Source organism: Gadus morhua, chromosome 6 (assembly GCF_902167405.1).
Source record: "Gadus morhua chromosome 6, gadMor3.0, whole genome shotgun sequence".
NCBI lineage: Eukaryota > Metazoa > Chordata > Actinopteri > Gadiformes > Gadidae > Gadus > Gadus morhua.
This window is the reverse complement of record NC_044053.1, coordinates 27,049,252-27,070,332: the sequence shown is the minus strand read 5'-3', so window position 1 is coordinate 27,070,332 and position 21,081 is coordinate 27,049,252. Positions and strand designations below refer to the sequence as shown.

Here is a 21,081-nt window from a genome sequence, read left to right as displayed (position 1 = left end):
TCATGTTTATTTTGTAATGTATAATGAACCTAATACCGATACTAAAGTGTTGGAATAGTTTGTATATGGATTGGGGTTTAAAATTAGGGAGCTTTTTCTTGCCCTCTTGGGGACTAGGCCAGGGTCAGGGGGGTATCGTAAATGTATGGCCTGTTGGGGCTAGGGTCAGGGGGTTGTCAAAAATGTATGGCCTGTTATGCCCTTTGAGACTACCGTGATTAAGGGCAATTGTGTTTGTGTATAGGCTATACACAAATACAATTGAATTGAATAGACTAGATGAGACTGGTGAGTATATGCATGGAGTTACAGCCCATGAGTTTTATACTTTACTTATGGTCAAAGTTGTCGGGATGGATTTTTGGACGTGAATGTTTTGGCCTATAGCTTCAATGCTGTTCTACCATATAGGTAGGCCTGATGTGTGTGGGAAATAAATTCAAAATCCAAACCCCACAGTTTATATTGAACTTTTCTACTATGCTTTGTTTAATGCCCATTACAGTACACACTTCCTTTACAGCACAGACAAGGTATGACAAAGTAGATCCAACATGTCTGAAACGAAATAATAAAACTGAACTGCCAATAGAAGTGGTTGAAATAGTATGTTTCATAGTATGTAAAAATAAATAAACGGAGAGTCCATCGGTCTTTCCAGCTTGTGTTTATTAAATTAAAAGGTTATTAATATTAGCATAATTACTGAATCACAGAGTGATGAACATGTTGAGCTTAGGTCACCTGACTCGGTGAACACTGGACAGACACACAACACCTGTCTGGACTAGATAATTTACAACATATATGAGGAGGATGATGGAAAAACACCCCGGAACACCCTCGCTGATCCATTAAAACCCTCGAGGAGCCCGCTGCACACTGGACATGCAGACATGTGGGCCGCTGGAGTCCTTGTGAAGTCATTTCATTCCCATCAGTATTTATTACAGGTGACGACACCAGTGTAACGGCAGTCTTTAGAAGCTCAGCGAGACCAAAGCATTCTCTTCAAAACTGCAGATGACAGGGGGGGGGGGGGGGTTGGTTAAAGGGACTGTTTCCAGAGAGGCCCGACGCTGGTCCTGCGGTAAAAAGTGTCCAACAGGAGCCGGTAGTGGGACTGCGATGGACTATATTTAGACATTTGGGGGGCGGGGGGGGGCTGTCCGAAGGCCCAGGGTCTGAGTTCAGTCGTTCACTCTCCCGGTCCATTCATCTGGAAAGGTGAACAAATCTTTTCGTTCTCTCGACAAAGTGTAGAAAAAAATATAATGCGTGGACTGCATTGTTAAGTCAAATCTAGTCGTCCTTGATCAGCAAACTACAATGGAGAGAGAAGCTCAACCTGTATCATTCATATACATTTTGGTCATCCCTCCTTGGGACCCGATCAGCCAGATGTAAAACCAACCGTTTTCCACCAGTCAGGTCATATTCAACACATATTCCCCGCCTCTCGAACGTTCTCTACAAGTCTTTAGTGGTGTCTGAAATAGTATCAACATCTTCACAATCCCCACCGCGATGCCATGTAAAGGTCTATAAGCACCGGGGAGCATCATAAAGTGCCTGGCAAGACGAATCGTTATAAAACATACACTCTGATCAGGTTGGAGGAGGGGACACCACGTGAACTCAAATAAAGAACGTTTTTGGAGTCTGAGGTTTACTAAAAAAAACACTGGTCGCGTGAGGAAACAGGAGCAGTGGCTTCGTGTGTGTCCCGGCCCACCGCTTGACCAACACTCCCAGGAGGCTGGCGCTCCACAATTAGGAATGGACGATGAAAGATCAATACATTTTTTTCTCTGAGATTTAAAAAAAAAAAGAAAAAGAAAAAAACAAAAACATAATACAGTTACCATAAGACATTACAAATTTGTATATTTAAAAGTTGTTGTATTATCATTTTCTTATTGTCAATTGCCCCATTGAGTCCTGGCGAGGCCTTGCCCGAGTCCAGCCCCACAGGAGGTCCCACCACATCATTCGTGGGTTCTTTTTTCCCGGTCAAAGAGTTTGGGCGTGTGTCAGTTTGTCTGTTTACGTCCTCATTGTTTGGTGTCTGTGCTGCATGAGGGAGGAAAGTGACAGCTATCCACACTGGACCAGTTTCAGGGACATCTAGTGCATTGAAAAAATGACAGGCCGGGGTCCATCTAGTTTCTGAGTTTTAAAATTCTCACCCCACATAAATGTTCCTAAAAACAGGCAAAACTAACTTCTTGCATCCACATCGAACTCCATGACTATTTCACATGTGGAGTGTTGTGGCGGATTTGGGGTGCTTCAACAACTGGTACATTGTATTTAATACATAAATATACAGGAAGTCAGTCATAGCGCCTCGACAGTTCCTTCGTTTCTGGGGATCGGCAAAAGTAAAAGACCTGAAGACTTTGTTGAATCTCTACGAATGCACCAACATACACAGATAGGAGCTGTGAGTCGAACCAGCCCAGCATGAATAGAGCCTCTCCCTCCAGCAGGGGGAGAGTGTGAGAGCCATGGGAAACGTGTAAGTGTGTGTGGTCGTGTGCTGTATCCTGTGTCTGTGTTCGTGTGGTATCCTGTGTGTGTGTGTGTTTGTTGTATTTTGAGTGTGCGTGTGTCTGTATCTTCCTTTGTGTGCACGTGTTCCCATTCAGTTATTCTCAAACAGGGACAGCAGGTCGTCATTGTTGTTGCTAGGGTGGTCCGGTGGTCCCAGATAGGAGAGCAGCTCATCTGGGTTGGTCAGATCTGGAAGCAACTGCACACACAGATACAGAGTTAGCATCTAGTCTTACAGTTCCTACTAGGATAGAGTTATCTAGTCTTATAGTGCATGATCAAAATGAGGAAAATGGCTTTCGGTCAATCAGCATTCAGCATTGTCAGTCAGCAGCAGCAGATCAATTAACTCTATCCCCACACTTTACTTATAGCGCTGGAGACAAACGCCATAATGACGGCGTCAATGGAAATTAGTTTAGGCACAAAGGTTTTTGGAGGTATAAATGCCTTACCGGCCTTAGATGTGTGCGAGGCGCGCCCACTAGACTGTTAATCATGCTCACTGAGACCTGCGCGGCGTGGAGGAGCAGTTCCTCGTTGTCGGATGGCAACTAGCAAGTCCAGGAGCCGGTCACGGGCCGAACTCGCGCCGTCATTATGTTCAGTCACCGAGACACTCAATGCTTGTCCTACATGTAACGTAATTCCTCTTTGAATAACGCATCTTTCCAAAAAGGTTGGCTGCATTTAACCATAAACGTACAGCTCGTTTCATTGATCTCGGTAATAGGGTAATAACCAGCCTGCATCTCACTGCAGTGCGTGCTTCACTCTCCCCCTCTGTGGGACTTCTTTTTTAGGGGTGACCATAGAAGAGTAGTCCTGTACTTGTGTTGATTCAAACAGTCCCATATTAGTTGTAACTCCTGAAGTCCCTATAGCCTCATAGGACATGGCTCCTCCCCGCTAATTCCTTCTGCTTTGTGTGAAACAAACTGCTGGCTCTGTTGCGTTAATGGAAGATGAGCGAGAGTGATTTACAAAATAATGATGTCTCTTAACGGCATAACCCAAGTGTGACGAAGCCCAATGATTGCAGCCATAGTACTACATGTCCACATAGTCAAACAAGGCTTTCTTGAGACCTAGACTTTATAGCAGCGCTGTCCACTGTAGCTGGACCCCTGTGCTGAACTGGTGAGGCTGGAATTGAGCATTGGAATTGTATACGATCCCATTGCAACCCAAATTGGATCAAATCATTGCAAATCTATGTTGTTTAATATCTTAATTATTGTTTTTTTATGTTTCCATCTGTTGTTATTGTGTAATTATTAAAAGCTTGAAAAATGCCCTTTACAGCACATTCTGAATAGTTAAAAAATAGAATAGATTGACAACCCTATTTTTTTTAATATATATATATATATATATATATATATATATATATATATATATATATATATATATATATATATATATATATATATATATATATATATATATATATATATATACACACACACACACACACACACACTCACATCCAACGAAGGTTCTGGAACATCAGACCCCCCTGGCACCCCCAGACCAAACCCGTCGCCTTGGAGACGGGGGTTCTGGTTGCCACGCTGCATCATTTGGTTGCCATGGTTACCGCTCCCCGGCTGGGCGTTACTGTGGAGACCATGTGACTGCTGCTGGGAACCAGCATGGGAAGTGGGGTCCAGCCGGCCTGGAAGAGACATCTGAGCAGAGGGAGAGAGACACACCATATGAGAGAGAGAGCGAGAGCGAGAGCGAGAGCGGTGCCGAGGGGATAGGGATGACGATACACGGCACAGCGATGGTGGGCGGAGCAGCCCTGTGGGAGGTACCTGTTGGCCCATGGGATGTGGGGGAGGTTTGTCGGGGGTGAGGAGGCCACTGGGCAGCTCCGACTGGTACGAGAGAGGGGGCGGCCCGGGAGAAGAGAAGTCTCCTCCCACTCCCGGGAACTCTGGGAAGCCTCCAGGCTGGCCGGGGTACCCACCTGCCGCGCAAGGGAGAGACCCGGTAAACAATGATGTCATCACTCTAACAAGGTACGAGGACGCTGTGCACTAACATAGGTTACCAGATCCAGAGAAGTTAAAAACAAAAAGGGGTCCCTCGATAAACAGGAAGCCATGTGCCTCACGCCAAGAGATGGTTCCTGATTGGCTCTGGTCTGTGCTGTGACATGTGCCTTAATATCTTTGTGCTGTTGTGGGGACATCATGGCCTACATTCAAATGAACATCATTCGGTCTCCCGAAAGGGATGTGTTGTTTAGCTGGTTCGCCTCCCAAATATGTTCCGCCGCGAACAGGAGGCGGAGCAGGCTGAGCATTACAACGTGGGCCTACCTTGTCCACCGTAGTCAGAGTTGCCGCCGTTGTTGCTATTGCCCCCTGCAGGCATGGTGGGGAAGGGCATGGGCGAGGATGAGGTCCTCGAGGAGGGTCCAGAGGAGGAGGGTGAGGGGCCTAGTGACGCGATCATCTCCATAACGCTAGGCAGGACCATGTGACTCGGGCTGAGCGTGCGGCAGCGTTTCAGCACGGGCCCGTCCGGCTCCTCCTTGATGTGGAGGTCGGGCTTGACTGGAACCGGCTTCCAACTGCAGACCGGGTCGATGGTGATCTCCTCGTACTCAGAGCTGGAAAGTCCGGGAGACCGGGAGAGGAGCAGAGGCAAAGGGAAGACCATTAAAGATGGAACAGAGCCACAATGCAGAGGAATCATGGCATCCATTTTCAGGGAGTCATCTCATGCCAACCACGGGAATGACGGTCAATCATCGATGATCTCTGGGTGTGGCATTTCACCTGCGTGTCATGAAGACTGATCTAGATCGGTTCAACTACCCGGATTGGATCAAATCATTCCAAGCGGTCGGGCCAAGCAACCACGTTTTGTGGTTGGCCAACCCTGAGGCCGCGCCAATGTGCTGCTAACATAGAGGCAGAGGAACTGAACTTACCTCTGGACGTAGATGAGGATCCCCAGCATATACTGGTCCACCTCCAAGCCTTCCAGAAGAGCCGTTTTACTACACAAACACACATTATTGACTAAACGTTATATTCAATTTCAATGGCAACACCATTGCAATCAGCCACTGTTTCAGTTGGGACGATGAGACCGTCAGAATACAGTGCAGTATTCACATGATTTTCATACAAATAAATACAGAAGCAACTACACCCATTATTTTTTGTCATGTGTTCGAGCACAGCCTCAGACTCATTACTCCTTATATGCTAAGGGTTTCCCACAGAAACCCACATTTTAGCGGAGGGGTAGTGCTTCCGAGAGTCAATAAAATAGCACGGCGTCGAATCATCATCCAGAGTCTACTACAATTATCTGTCAAACAATCTTGTGTATTATTGGATCTGCATATAATCTCAAAGAACAACAGGATATTTAGATGTATGCTTTGGGGAATATTTGAAAGTAGAAGTAGATAGCTGGAAAGGGAGCAGTAGAGTACAAGATGTTGTTTCACACACCTGTTGGGGGCATGATAACGCTTTCTGATTAGCGTTAAATCACACGCTATGTGATTTAAAGGCAAGAGTCGCTGAACCAATCAGCGAAGAGATATCCTGATTGGTCAGAAAAGACGCTGCCGCTTTCTAAAAATCACTGACAGATAAACCTTGTTTCCTGTTACGTTACGGGATTTTTCAATCTCAAGAGTTCTCATTTGAACTAGTGGAAGAGCAGAACAGGATCTGAATAGGTGGGATTCTACAGTGGAAGGTCTTAAGGGGGTACATTTTAAACCTTTACGGACACTTTTTCTAAGAAGTGGATAGCCAATACACACCAACAGATTCCCACCTCCGGCAACATGATAGGTTGGAACAAACATAACATGTCGCAAATTGAACCACCCGCTCCCCCAGATTTGAGTTAGCCATCAGACGTTAGATTATTGATATCAAGTCTGATTTGGGAAGACTACTTCTGAGTGTAACCTTTGATGAGTGTGTATGTATGTGTGGGTATGCGAGTGTGTGTATGTTTAGACATACTTGCACACAGGGCAGCGCCACGTCCCTCGTTCACAGTTGAGCTGCAGGTACGATTCCAAATCAAAGCACTACAGAAAGAAAGATGATAGACACATTTTACTTAATGAAGACAAGACATCAGAGGCAACATATAGCAATCAGGTAGATTATATATTGTATTACACATTCACACACAAACACACACACGTCATAGCGTGGCATGGTGCTAGAGGGTGATTGGCCGATGCTCAAACCTGGATGTGTCGACAGTCGTGGCCTCTCGCGGGGAGCTGGATACGTCGGAATGTGATTGGACACTTGAGGGAGACCCTGATGGCGGTCTGCTCCACCCCGTCCTCGCCGTTGAGCCCGGGGGTCCCCGGGATCGTCCCACTGCTGAAGTTCCTCTTTACTGGGAGACAGAGAGACAGACGAAGCAGGTCAGACAGACACACATACAGTAGCTCAGACAGACAATCACAATATCAGACAGGCTGTCAGACACACACATTCAGTAGGTCAGTCAAACAATCAGACAGGCAGACTGACACACATACAATAGGTCAGTCAGACAATCAGACAGACACACAGGAAGACAAACGCACATACAGTAGACCAGTCGGACCGACAGATACACAAGCAGACGTCTGACCGACTATCAGACATCAGTTGTTAGACAGACACACACATCTTCTGTGCAGTTAGCGACTAATACTGATGCTCACTTATCTTCATTGATTTAATTTATCGAACACCAATCAAATTGAATTGAAACACTGCTCTCATGCACTTATTGTATGTTGCAAGTCCTGGCACTTAAAAAAAAAAAAAATAGTACATACGTAACCTAGCAATTTTAATTGTTAGCAATTGATTCTAGAAATATCTTCACTGTACCGACAGTGATACATTGTTATTTTTTCTTCTGACAAATGTACTGATTGTACGTCGCTTTGGATAAAAACGACGTACAATAATAAATGATAAAGGCGCCAAACTGAGGTAAAACCAATCAAGACAAAAACAAGAGTCGCATCCTCATAGACGATAAGCTGCTATTGGTTGGGGTAGGTGCTGTCCATAGGGGATACAAGAAGGTAAAGCCAAAGAGAGCCTACTCTTGGTAACACAGTGCTCTGCAGGGAGAAGCCTCTTCTTCATGAGTCCCTGAAGAACCGAGCGGACAGACGGCCGATGGACCAGCTGGAGGACAAACAGGTGGGACTGCCGAGAGAGAGAGTGAGAGAGAGAGAGAGACACATAGGGCAAGAGTAGAAGGAGGGGATAGTGAAAAAAGTTAATACAAATCGATGGTTCATTATTTGTTCATAGTAATGCGAGTACAAAAAATATATAAATATGTGGATGATTTATAACTCAGACCGCCATCAAAAGGTCTAGTGTGTATTATATAGCGGTAACTAGCGGTGGGGTTTCAGATTGCAACCAACTGAATACATTCCCTCCCATAACATGGATCAGGGGTTAAAAATAACTTCTCACCACCGTCCTCGAATCGTCCCGAAAATCATTTTGAACCGTCCCGAATCGTCCCGAGAATCTTTTTTACATTTTGAGTTTTAACTTACTGATAATATAATAAAAACACTAATACATTATGTGGCTAAAATAATAGTTATTTCCAGACTAGATTTGTTTAGCTTCAAGATGACAACCAACACCCTCAGTCACAGAACATGCCCTTCTGCCAGTACTCCACCATTTAGTGACTTCATTTAGTGAGTAGTATTCCTCAAGAGGAGGGTCATTCATTGAGATTTGCATGAGGCTGTTCAGAGTGTCATTGGCTAGGCGAGACCTCCAGTCCGACTTCACCCGTTTCATGCAGGAGAAACCACGCTCGCAGCAGGAGCTGCTCACGCCTTTTTCGCAGCACGGTCAGCGCGTTTAAACTGCCCGAGGTAAATTGCCTGCTTGAGCTAGCACCCCAATTTACACTCCCGGCCCCTACACACATTGGCGGTTTATTTGGTTTCATTCTGATGTAAATGCGACGGGTCCGCGGTTCCGGGGGAGCTATCTAACTGGAGTTCTAACTGGAGAAAAAAGTGAAATCCGCGAGCTGCTGATTATGTAAGAGAAGGTGATGCAGTCGCATGAAACAAAGACGCTGAAAGAGACACAGAGGAACTGTACTTATGAGGCTTTTGTGGTGGTCAGCAAAATAAAGAATATGTTGGCGTTTGTAGCCTTCACTCAGACGTAAACTCATTCTTTCATGCGGGTGCCTTCATTCATAAAAAAATAGTAACATTCGGGGGTATGCAAATTATTCTAAAGAGGTCTAGACTGGAGATGCACGGTTGGCGGTCATACCCGCGGACACCGTGGATAATCCAAGGGGTTGGGGGTTAGGTTAACATATCGACTAGAAAAACAGCAAACTGACAAATTTGACATATTTTTCTATAATCTCCCTGCGTCTGAAATGTGCGATCATCTCCGCCCAGCGCTCGTCCGCTGGTTTTCCATAAGCATTCCACAGTGCGATCATCCCAGTTGCATATGCCCTCAAAAACACATTGTTGAAATATGCTGGATACTTTATTCTTTCTATGTGGCTTTGAGTTAATGATCAGGCTATAATAAGACCACGTTGGCCATGTTATCGCTGACAACAGGGTGGTTGGACATTTTAGTGTGCCGACAGGCTTTTGTCGAGACGCGGAACACACAACTCAAAATCGTGACGTCTGGTCACCCGATGATCAGGCGGGTGCAATGCGGGTATCAATTGTTGAAAAAAACATTGCTTCGGGTCGGTGGATATTGATATAAGGCAGCGGGTACGGATGACATTACAGCTGTTCCGCGCATCTCTAGTCTAGTCTAGTCTAGTCTAGTCTAGTCTCCGTGTGCAGCCCCGACTTCTCCAGTGAACCAAGAAAGCCCATGCCGTGACGAACGGGGGATTTTACCCCCTCGGTTTTACACAGGAAACTTGAGATAAGACGGTGAAATCGCCGGGCGTGCCAAGCTGCGAACAAACCAGCTTGGCAGTGTACAAAGTCCATCAACAAACCATTGTTGCAAGCAGTCTCGGCGTCTCATTGACCAACACAAACGGGCCAGCCAATTGATCGAAGCCGAGTCCTTTTTCCATTTACAGTTCACAAAAGTATTATCCATCGTTCGCAGAAAGTGTTGAAAACTTAAACAGAAAAATTAAGTCAGTGCCCACAAAATTCTCTTCGTCCCGAGGTCGACCCGAGAGAGAATATTGATCCTCCCGATGACAATTAATTACGTCCCCGGGACAACGGGACAACGTTTATTTTAATCCCTGACATGGATGCATTAAATAATGAAAACCCATTCATCATAATCCTCCATTATTTAACCTCCGTTACAAATAACTCCTCTTAGTAACACAGTAATTGTGTTGAAAGGACGGCGCATAAGCTCAACTTCATAGGTTACATGATCCACGTCCTATACCGGTTTACGGTCACTTGTATCCCTAAAATGCTCCTACACAACGACGCTACTAAAATAAGAAATCCCAAATGGGCCATTGCCACAATGATAACAAGCCGCCCTCCTTCCTACAACTCAACAAAAACCAACCAATCTTATTTTCATTGGAATATTAACTAATTAAAACATACCATCGAATATAATATTATCTAGCTCGAAACCACTCAATTCTACATACTGTACTGTAAAATGAGGCGGTCGAAGTGGCGCCCGTGTGTGCGTTTGCATGTCTGCATGTGTTTGTGCGTGTCTTACACAACAGCAGGCTGTGACAGTGATCTGAATGGTGTTCCTTCCTGGTTGGCAGACGTGCTTCAGATACAAGGGCTTATGGGAAGTCTTGTTGTCCCCGCGCTCTATGGTCAGCGGGGTGGCGTTGACACTGACCTGAGAGGTGGAGATACGTAGAGAAACATATTAGTCATGTACTACAACATTGCGATGGTGTTAGTTCTGCAGTACATTTATATTTTAGGGGATTTTGATGAAGCTTTTATCCAAAGCAAATTACAACCATTCATTCACACACCGACGTTGGAGTCAACCCCGCATGGCGACAGCCAGCTCGCCGGGAGCAGTCAGGGTGAGTTGTGTTGCTCGGGGACTCCTCGATACTAAGGAGCCGGGAATCGAACAAGCAACCTTCCGGTTACCAGTCAACCCCGCTCTACCTCCTGAGCTACTGCCAACCACATACACATAGGTCATAGTGTGTTTGTGTGCGTGTCAGGTTCAGTATAGTCAGCCGGGGGATGAACACTAACCTGAACAGACGCAGGCCAGTTGGTGTTCATCTGCCGATCTTCATGGTGGTAACATTTGAACTGCAGCTCCAGATCTGGCCTAAGAGACGACAGGTGGAGGCGGATCCAATCAATGGAGGCACAGTGTGTATGTGTGTCCGTTTATTGACATATTGTTTATGGGTGTTTGTATGTGCACGATTGTGTGTGCCTACCTCATCATCAGGGTCTTGATGACAGAGTCCCTCAGCTGGAAGACGTGGTTACTCACGGCCAGGTTGTGCTCTAGTCTGAAGGGCTCTAGTACCACGCCGTCACGCACAGGAAAGGTCAGCCGAAGGTCGTCGCTAGGGTTACCTGCCAACAGCAAATTGAGTTTGTTGATATGATTATTACGAGGCAGACAGCAAGGGGTCCCTGGAATGCATTTACCGTACTGTCCAACGGTTGTGGAAACATTGACTTGAAATTATTTTTTTAATCAAAACACCTATAAGGATTGACATTTTGGTCTACATGTCTCATGAAAAAAGAATGATGTTATGAAGCCATACTTGCTCAGCAGCTGGCCACACACAACATTTTGTGCGTGCATGAGTGTGTATGTGTGCGTGTGTGCGTGTGCGCGTACCGGAAGGAGGGGGTGGAACCAGGCTGCTCATGTTGGGCTTAATGTCCGGCAGGAAGGAAGAAGGTGATGGCTTGACGTCACTGTTGCTAGGAGACATGTAGGGTGGGGCCATTGAACTCCCAGGGGTGATGGGAGGGGTGGGGTTACCGGGAAGGGGAGAACTAGGGTAACCTGGCAACCCTCGGCCCGGCTGGAAGAGAGAGGAGGGGCATTAGACAGTAACAGAAAGGTAGGAAAAAATGAAAAGGTCGACACATGCAATGAACAACGATCAACATGGCATGTGGCAGTTGCATAAAGAGGCAGAAAGGACTTGAACATCATCCCGTGATGTTTTTTTTGCATAAAGATCCTGTATGTGCCAAGACTTACACTATAAAAGACACAGGTCGGGAATAATTGGACCAACCGAACCACAGCATAGGACGGGGCTTACCCCAGTAGGCTGGTTGAACGAGCTGTACGTGCCACCGGCGCCACCTGCTGATAAGGAGTTTAATGCACCGCCCTGCCCATTAAACTGGTCCTGACACACACACACACACACACAGAGAGAGAGAGAGAGAAAGTGGTTAGTCCTGATTAGCAGCTTTATTTGGTGCAATCTTGAGGCATCTCACAGAATTCCTGCTTACCTTGTAGTATTGTGAGTTTGGTGGGGCCGAGTTGGGGTACTGTGGGAGGGACATCTTGTGGTTCTGGTAAGAAGGGGAGGGACCAGATCGCTGGGGTGCGGGGCCAGGACCACCGGGACCTGTAGAGGAAGGAACACGTTTAGAGCAAAACTGGTGACTCAATTGTTTTCATCTGACTTGGCTTATCGTTTAGTTAGCACAGAAAAGGGTTTGCAGTGAATTTATTCTACACTGTTGAAATGGAGACGTTCGAAAGCAGTTCGTCAGCCCCTGCGAATACACCAAAAGTATAATTTACATCCGTAAAGCCGCTGATTTTTTTTAAAAAATATATATATAATGTAAAAGTTAAAAGGGACTACGTGTAGGATTCTACATGGATGAATGGGTTTTAATTGGTTTGCAGATGATGACAGAAAAGCCTGTTTACAGAGCTCGCCCTCGCCCTCCAAGCACAAGCTCAAGCCGGCTGCAGTCCACTTATCGGCCAAAGGAGCCTTTGAAATTGACGCCTTTTCTGCAGCCATTTATGGTTATAATGTCTTTACTTATGTAAAGGAAAACGGAACATAATGGAACATAGCAAAAGAAGGCTATCAGGCATTCTGTGTTGCCTTCAAATATGTCCCAGTCCCCCACACATCCACTTTGTGTCTTTTGTTCAGGGGATTGTGTTTGTGTGTACTGGGGACTAAAAAAAGACTTGGAGAATAGAGACACACCCCTGTCAGAGGCATTGTTGCAACTATGAGTAACGCTATAGAACGCTTTCAAAATAAAAGTCCTCTGCTTCTTTCCTGTTTTTAATCGGGGGGGACAAATGCGTGTGTTCTAAATTTTGAGGGGGGCACATCCCCTGAGGTCGACACCTATTCCAAAAAGTAAAACATGAACCCACAGTCTTGAGAAGTATTCAAATGTCCATATTTACATATTGCGTACTGTGGCTTTATGGTGTAGGCCAGGAAGGTTTTCTCACCTCCATGGTACTGCATGTTCTGCCCTGAGTAGGGGCCCTGACCCGGGTGGTGGGGCCCAGCTCCCCCAGGGCCTGGACCCCCGGGGCCGGACATCACGTTCACACTGGAGCCCACCTGGAGCCCGTACTGCTGGGGTACGCCGGGGAACGACTGGGGACAGACACACACAGCGGCAGGATTAGCCCAATGAGCATCCAGACTTACCGGTACTTCTCTACACATTTCATTCTGAAGTTTCTTCTGGGAAAAACTCGAGCCATTTTCATCATCTAAGTGCGGTTGCTTCCATGCAAACCGAGTATACAGTGGCCAACGATTTCTAAAGCTCTAACAAAAGGACTTAAAGGGGACACATTATACCACCAGGTGTGAGTGTGATTAGCCTTACAAGCTATTTCGAATATCTGCGCCATATGACATCACTATTGGGCGTGTCCACCTAGATCTTTGCTGAATAGATGAGTAATGTTTATTTCAGTCCACTGGGTAGGCTGGTAAACTGATCTATCCAGCACGGATCTAGGTGGACACGCCCACTACTGATGTCATATGGGGCAGATTTCGAAACGGCTCATAAGGCTAATCACACTCACACCTGGTGGTATAATATGTACCCTTTAATAACAGAAACCATACACTATAGACTATAACCCACAGAAATGTACCATAACTTTTCGCTATGCAAGACACCATGTTGTTAACATGGTGGTGGTTAGTGAGGTCCCCCCCTTCACTGTAGGCGTCTTTGAGTGTCTAGAAAAGCGCTAAATAAATTCAATGAATTATTATTATTATTATTATTAACGATGGGTCACTGGTCACATGGATTCTGTCATTATATTTATTTGCAAGTCCCGCCTTCCAGTTGCTGATTGGCTCGTGGAGTAGAGCTACGAGAGCGACCGCTACCAGACCTTGAATCACAGAAAACCCGACTCAAATCATAACCTTTGGTCAACTGGTGTTAAAAATGACCTAATCATTAATTAATTATCAGACTTTAGGGATTGTTTTTTTCTTTAATGATCAGGACAGACATGTTAGGCAATGCTAAAAGGGTGATGCATACAATTCAGGAATCATTCATAGTAATTAATTAGCAATCCCATCAGCCAGAGAACTGTTTATGAATGTAGATGACCACCGACTTGTGATTTATCTGGTTTTGACCCAATGCATTGGGCCAGCTCACCTCAGAGTTGTAGGGCCGTTTGAGGCCTTGTTGCGGTCGTAGAGGTCCTTGCTGGGGCCCGGGCCCATAGTTTGGATGCTGGGCCATCCTCTGAGCGGGTCCACCGGGGCCGTACATGGGGCCCATTGAGGGGGGGGCCCTGCTCTGACCAGGGCCCATGCCACCTTGGGACATACCAGGGGGGCCGCGGGGGCCCGCATGGGACATGAACTGCTGGTTGTAGGCCGATCCACCCATCTATGAAAGAACAAATAACCCAAAGTAAACACACGTTATTATACATTAGACGATGTCCTATTGTGACCGGCTGCCGGCTATGGCCCACGTAACTACGGACCTAGGGACCATTCTATGTCACTAAACAGAGGTGTTCATGCCCCTACAATCCAGACCTAGGCGTACGCAAAGATGTGCAGCCTACCTGAGGTGTCCGTTCGTGTCAAGGTCATAGAATAGCCCTCAATTCTGTCATTTTGCATCACAGAATGTCAAGAGTCAGGCCGAGATATTGATTTTAAATAGTTGGATGGGTAAAGAAATATAATTCACGTAGTAACAAAAAACACAATCAGCAAAATGTACTTCTGCAGAACTTCAATAAGGTAGGTAGATCTATACAGCTTGCAGGGTAGAACACTAACCAATACAGAAGGTGGAGAACTTTATTATCCGTTCAATGCGTTTCCTCTTTGTCGATTGAATCACAGGTGCGGAAGCATTGGTGTCCCAGCGGCCATTAATCTCACCTGTCCATAGTTCATTTCCTGGTTGTGTTTCTCCTGGATGGCAGCCACTGTTGCTGTAGCGGTGGCGGTTGCTGTGGCAGCGGCCGCGGCGACGGCGGCAGCGGTTGCTGCCTGGGTGAACTCTGACCCCCTGGAACCGCCCGGTACCTGTTGGTAGCTGTATAGGGCAGTATCAGATCAGAACCCAACCAGGGTACATAAACCAGCCACCATAGCAGCATCGCCCCAGCTCTTAAACTAACTTGAAAGACACTGATATTTCTCATGTTTCTCTACATCACATTGACTGGAGAAATGCAGATGCAAGCTCAGCATCATTGAGATCTATATCCACATATCTATTTATGTTGCCTAAGGCATGTTAGTTTACTCCCTCTCATCTGCCATTGATGTAAAAAAGGGATGAACAAATTGATACGTATGGATTTTCTCAGATTTGTGTCAATGTATTTTTTCAGAAAACAAATGTGTTGTTATCCAAGACAAGAAAAGCCGCGAACTGATGATTTTTTTTGTCACCTTTTGGTTGTCTAAAAAAAAAGCTGATCGCCAATGGGGGAAAAAGCTTTGATGACGCATGTTGTCATTGATTAAGCAGTCAGCCAATCAGATGGCACTCATTCATTAACATTTAGATTCACGGTTCATCTGTCAGTAACCTACCTGCCCCCATAGCCCGGTGCTCCTCCCGGGTACCCTCCGGAGGACCGGCCGTACATGCCCTGGCCCATGTAGCCCTTGTTGGGCTCAGGGTACCCCTGTTGGCCCATGTACCCTCCAGGAGGGCCACCCATACCGGGCCCACCGGGTCCCTGCATCATGGGCCCGCCACCTGGGTTGTTCCCGGGACCCATCCCTCCCCCACCTAGACCCTGGAGCGAGGGAGAAGGAAAAACAGACAAGGACACATGAGAAATTAGAAAATGTGATTTCTGATCAGGCCGGGTTCACCCGTCCATCTACCCAACTGTCTGTCTATCAGACTACCAGGGCATCCAGCCTTATATCTCCATCTATCCACACGTCTTACCTGGCTGGCCGAGGGATTGGTCACCCCCCAGACTGTGGTTACCACGGAGAGGGATCCTGTTGGCTGATTGGACTGTTGCTGCCAACTGGAGGGGTCATAGGGGTACGAACCGTCGCTGGGAGCACAAACACACATTCAAATAAATATGGGAACTGTATCGCATGTACTTTGAGATGTGTGAGTGAGTGAGTGAGTGAGTGAGTGAGTGAGTGAGTGAGTGAGTGAGTGAGTGAGTGAGTGAGTGAGTGAGTGAGTGAGTGAGTGTTTCGTACTTGTGGGGGTTGTTTGATAGTCCAGCCTTCATGGGGTTCATAGGATTCATAGTCAGGTTGGGGGGGCTTCCTCACAGAGACAGACAGCCCACCTAGTGAGACAGACAGATTAATGCATTGTGTTTTCTAAGACGTTTACTTTACTTAGCAATCGTGCCCAGAACCTGTACATTCTGCCAGAAACATTGAGCTACATCAGGAGATTATTTCCAAGCGTAAAATGATTGAAATGGGAAAATTTGAATACAACAAGTACTATCTACATCTCATTGAATATGTAAACCTGCTCTGGTACAGGGACTTGCTGTACTTTCAAAACTACACGAGGAGCAGCATCATTACCTATGATGTGCAGTAGATAAAGAAGAACAGCTCTGCCACAATCACTCTTGTTGCTAGGCTACAGCTGCCATAACCCGGTTCATTGGCCAGAGTCATGTCACATGACCCACAGAGCCCCTCCCCACCATCCGCAAACTAAGGTGTGTGTGTGTGTGAATAAAGGAGGGGGGAGGAAGTCGTAGTCACACATTCCTGAACATCACTGTGGTGTCAAACAATACACACAGCGAGGAGATAGGAAGACTGCCACACGTGTGTCAAAGTTAGATAGATAGATAAAAGAGGATACAAATGAGGGATAAATGGATATCTATTACACATCTATAAAAAAATGATATTACCTTAATACCAGAGTAGAAAATATACCAGCTACGCTAATTATTTTATATGTAACCATGACATTTTTTTCCGGCATGAATCGTCCAAACCATCTGCCCTTGGCATGCTGGCAGGTGTTATTCTTCACCGAAACGTCTCCAAATATAGCCCTTTATAAATTCCATGTTATTGGACATTAAAAGGGAGTGCACTCATTGAGGACTAAGAATGTAATGCAACTATAAATGTACACTGAGTTAACTGTTGAAATGTAAAGTCTGCCCAGTGCATCTCAGTGTGCCACTTAAAATTGACTGAAGTCCATTTTGGAGCCAAAAGAGCTTACTGATATGCTTATTCTAAATATATGTGTGAACTTTGTTCATGGTCCAACATAAACACCATCCAATGGTGGATGCATTCAAAAATAATGTTTTGACCAGGAACAGAGCAATCTCCGCTACTGTAGTTCGGCTGGTCAAGAATAGCAAATTGCAAAAGTTAATTTTGGACCTGGAATATGTGATAAGTCTATTAATATAGCATATTTAGGTCTACAATTTAATTATTTTTTTTGTACAGACATTTTACAATGTCATGCCAGTACAGTGTGTGGTCACAACAATGTAACAAATGTTTGCAAATGTTTTGCATGTTTAAAACTAAATTGTAAGTACCACTTGGAAATCTGATATTGGTAAGGCAGAGTGTTTGCACTGCCAATTAAACCAGTTAAGAAATTAAGAAAACATAATCTAAGGGACCATTTTGGCCCAGCTAGGTGAATCCCGCTTTAGCATGCAAGAGGTCTTGTACTCGCATGCAAATTTCCTCGGCTCCTGTGCAGGACAGGCAGTGGCAGGTAAAATTATTAGCACATGGTTTATGAAACACTGTAAATCCCATTGCTAGACTGACAGCCAGAGAGAGAGAGGGTCAGAATAGAAATAGAGCAGTCAGGCCTACATATATAAAAAAGCTTGAGTTACTAGCACACATTTCTTTGAACTTGAGTCAACAAACACACTGCCCCAACAAACACCAACACCAAACCATTCCTCTTGGCTGACATTGGCCAACACCGATTCAACATATTAGCAACTAGAAACTTCTCAAGTTAATAGCCAGCGACAGCCAAGGGGTATGGCAGACTGGCCCGAGGATGGCTTGTGCAGATTGTTAGGGCAGTGAGTAAACATCTGGAAGGATTATGAACTTGTGATTTTATTTAATTCTGAGGATAATTCAATTATACATGACATTATAAAGCACATTCACAGGTTTTTAAGTACCCAGTCCGAGAAAAAGTATGCCATGTCAAAGGTCTGTACAGAATTGCTGGGTGTATGCTCCTGTAAACATTATCCAACTGAGAGGGAGAGTCGAAGGCTGGGGGTTCGATCAGACACTATGGCACATGTTCTGTGGAACGCTGTTGCTAAAACAGCAAGGAGGTCTCGAGGAATTAACGTATTTATTTATTTTCTCTACGGTAAACATTCCACCTCAAAACAGCTTAATGTTGGCCTGCAAGTCATGTATTCATCATAAACCTCTTTCAAGATTCACCTGGGACTACTTTGAACTCCGGCACGTGTAGTATGATGAGGTTTTCTGCTTCCTGCTACTACTGAACCATCGTGGTCCGTCTCCTCAGTAGAGAGTTCTGTGGACCGGAGTCAAATGTGCCTTGTATGTGTAAGCCGGTATAGTGGGCCATTACTATCTGGTTCTAGTTCTACGTTTACAATGCCATAGTGGAGCTCCCACACACAGGACCAGACCAACACCCTCAGTGGAGCTTAGTCCTTACTGGTTAAGGTTCAATGTCTGAAATTGATATAGAGGATGGATGGAGGCAGACATGCAAAAACTCGTGAGAAATTATCAATAGTCTGAGCACAACCTTTATAAAGAACCTGTCTCAAACATAACATAAATTGCAGTCGAGTCATATTCATATGACCAAAAGTAAAAAATAAATAAATAAATAAAAAGTAATGGCAGTTCCACCGAGGAGCATGTAGTCGTATCATATAAATTATCTCACAGACCTTCCATTCTCTTTGTAGACTATATTTGGATTGCTCCATCTCGGGTTCAATCCTCGTTGAGCTCAATGCCATGCAACATAGTAGCATAACAACTTGCAGGAAACAGACAATAGCTATGTTGGCTCCGAGCCAGCAGCCACCTCGTCGTCCCACTAGCGTGCACGGTCCACGCGCCCTGTGGTACTGGGAGAACACGGGCGATAAACGGTCCTCGGTCCTCGTGAGCATCGGTACAGCGAACGCTCGGGCCAAACGAACATGTCAGGGGAGGACATTTTGAAACGTCTTGCAGTGTGGCCACCGAAGACAGGCTAGCAGCGAGCTAACGAGCCGCACACCACTGTTTACAATGGCAGAGAATGAGGATTTGCCATTAGCTGCTGTGCTAGCCTCCTTACTTAACAAGCATTAGCATGCTAACGAGGCGACTGCGTAAATGAGCCAATCCCATTTAACAACCCAAGGAATTTGCTTATCTAAATGTCCCACGGGTGTACCACTGATATTAGTACACTGCTGAAATCGTGACTGGGTGATTCATCCACTACAAGCGGGGAATAAAATATTTTCTTTACAGCTGTTACCAGGCTAACGTTTGCGGGCTATGACAATGGAATGCTACGGCGTTAGCCGTTAGCAACCGTTGGCTTCCATCTCTAAAATACACATACATCCCTGTAACATTGAGCATTAAATTTAACCACACTATTGCCTCCATCTCACACCGTATAAGACTATATGTCCAAAACCGAGAGCAAACGATTAGTTTGTTTAGTAGCCGACCTTACCTTGGTTACTTCCTCTGTCTCCGAGCCCTCGGCCGGGCTGTGAGCTCAGAACAGAGCAAACCCTGGAGTATAAATGACCAAAGGGGACCCGAACACAGTTCCGACAGGAGCCCCTTAACCCGTCCGGTAACTGCTCACTAAATTCCTCACGGAAGTCCGTATTCACACAGGTTTTCACTCCAGCCAGCTAGCCCAGCTAGCTTGCTCCTGTGTATTATCCTGCTGTGGATATTGGCACCATCCCCCGATACTCCAAAATCACCAGAATGCACCCTTACACCGTGGGTCCTGGGGCATTCTACCTGCTGCTCCCGCGGTCAATTGCTGCCATTAAAGATGGTTCAATCGTAAAACTGAAGCCAAGCATACGGCTGTAGAAACTGCCTTGTACAAGACCCGAGGCTTTTCTGCTCCTATCCCCCCTGCTGCTCTGAGACACCGAGAGAGAGAGAGAGAGAGAGAGGGAGAGGGAGAGAGAGGGAGGGTGAGAGAGACAGACCGAAACAGGTCCACAACAACCTTACTTTCACACTTAACATAAATAGTTAAGGCAAAAAATGGATAGTAATGTAATTGAAGTGATTCAGATACAATGAGAACGACGATGTGATAATAATCATTAGCAAGACAAGCAGCCAATAACAGCTGTATTATCATACTATTATTAGGCCTAGAAGCAGTAGGGTACGACTACTACTAATATTCGCAGTGGTGGTAGCCTAGTATCGATATAGTATTAATAGTAGAAGGAAACATAAATAGTCATACATAAGGAGTACTATTTATGTATACATTCAAATAATCTATATATTAATCTATATTATTCTACTAATCAATTAATACAGGTGAAATGCAATACAATTTTTGTGCTATATGTATATTCTTGTGCTGAGTGTGTGTGTGTGTGTGTGTGTGTGTGTGTGTGTGTGTGTGTGTGTGTGTGTGTGTGTGTGTGTGTGTGTGTGTGTGTGTGTGTGTGAGAAAGGAAGATGAGGGAGAAAGTCCAGACGTCACATGCATAAGGCCCCCTATGCCATATCGTACATACACACAAACCGTGTTATATCATATTATTAACACTACACTCATACATACTTACTTACCATACAGTCTTTGATTTAGTCTCCTTACATCTCTCTTATCATACATGTGTACAACTTTTAACATAATTGAGTCAACAGAATAAAAGCGGCAAACATGTTGACTACTCCTGTGTATCATGACAGAGATCTGGACAGACACTAGGAGATTAGGATCTGTGACCTGATCACTTTTTATAAGCCTTCCTATACACATAATGACATCATTAT

The 21,081-nt window shown here is 45.4% G+C and overlaps 1 protein-coding gene across 2 annotated transcripts; it reads right to left on the bottom strand.

The window, feature by feature from the left end:
- Positions 1-650: 650 nt before the first annotated feature.
- zmiz2 (zinc finger, MIZ-type containing 2) lies at positions 651-20,231 on the bottom strand. Of its 2 annotated transcripts, none has more exons than XM_030358215.1 (21): positions 19,772-20,231; positions 16,270-16,361; positions 15,998-16,112; positions 15,631-15,839; positions 14,968-15,124; positions 14,222-14,458; positions 13,029-13,179; positions 12,050-12,168; positions 11,851-11,940; positions 11,415-11,604; positions 10,999-11,140; positions 10,805-10,883; positions 10,296-10,427; positions 7,661-7,766; positions 6,797-6,954; positions 6,564-6,631; positions 5,504-5,572; positions 4,887-5,179; positions 4,377-4,531; positions 4,044-4,247; positions 651-2,755 (listed from the first exon to the last, which is right to left on the bottom strand). In XM_030358215.1, exons 2-21 carry the CDS (start codon positions 16,317-16,319, stop codon positions 2,648-2,650), a joined length of 2,832 nt encoding a protein of 943 aa, XP_030214075.1. In that variant the 5' UTR covers positions 16,320-16,361; positions 19,772-20,231; the 3' UTR covers positions 651-2,647. The 2 variants fall into 2 exon arrangements, with proteins under 2 accessions (XP_030214075.1, XP_030214076.1); XM_030358216.1 differs by lacking the exon at positions 19,772-20,231 and adding an exon at positions 18,984-19,120.
- Between the last annotated feature and the right edge of the window lie 850 nt (positions 20,232-21,081).

Excerpts from the sequence above, each read along its gene's own strand:
- zmiz2 (XM_030358215.1), bottom strand. The coding sequence starts at position 16,319 with ATGAATCCTATGAACCCCATGAAGGCTGGACTATCAAACAACCCCCAC. Across the intron at positions 12,169-13,028 it reads GAACATGCAGTACCATGGAG|GTCCCGGTGGTCCTGGCCCC; the intron begins GTGAGAAAACCT and ends CTTCCTCTACAG. Across the intron at positions 10,428-10,804 it reads ACTGGCCTGCGTCTGTTCAG|GTCAGTGTCAACGCCACCCC; the intron begins GTTAGTGTTCAT and ends TCCACCTCTCAG.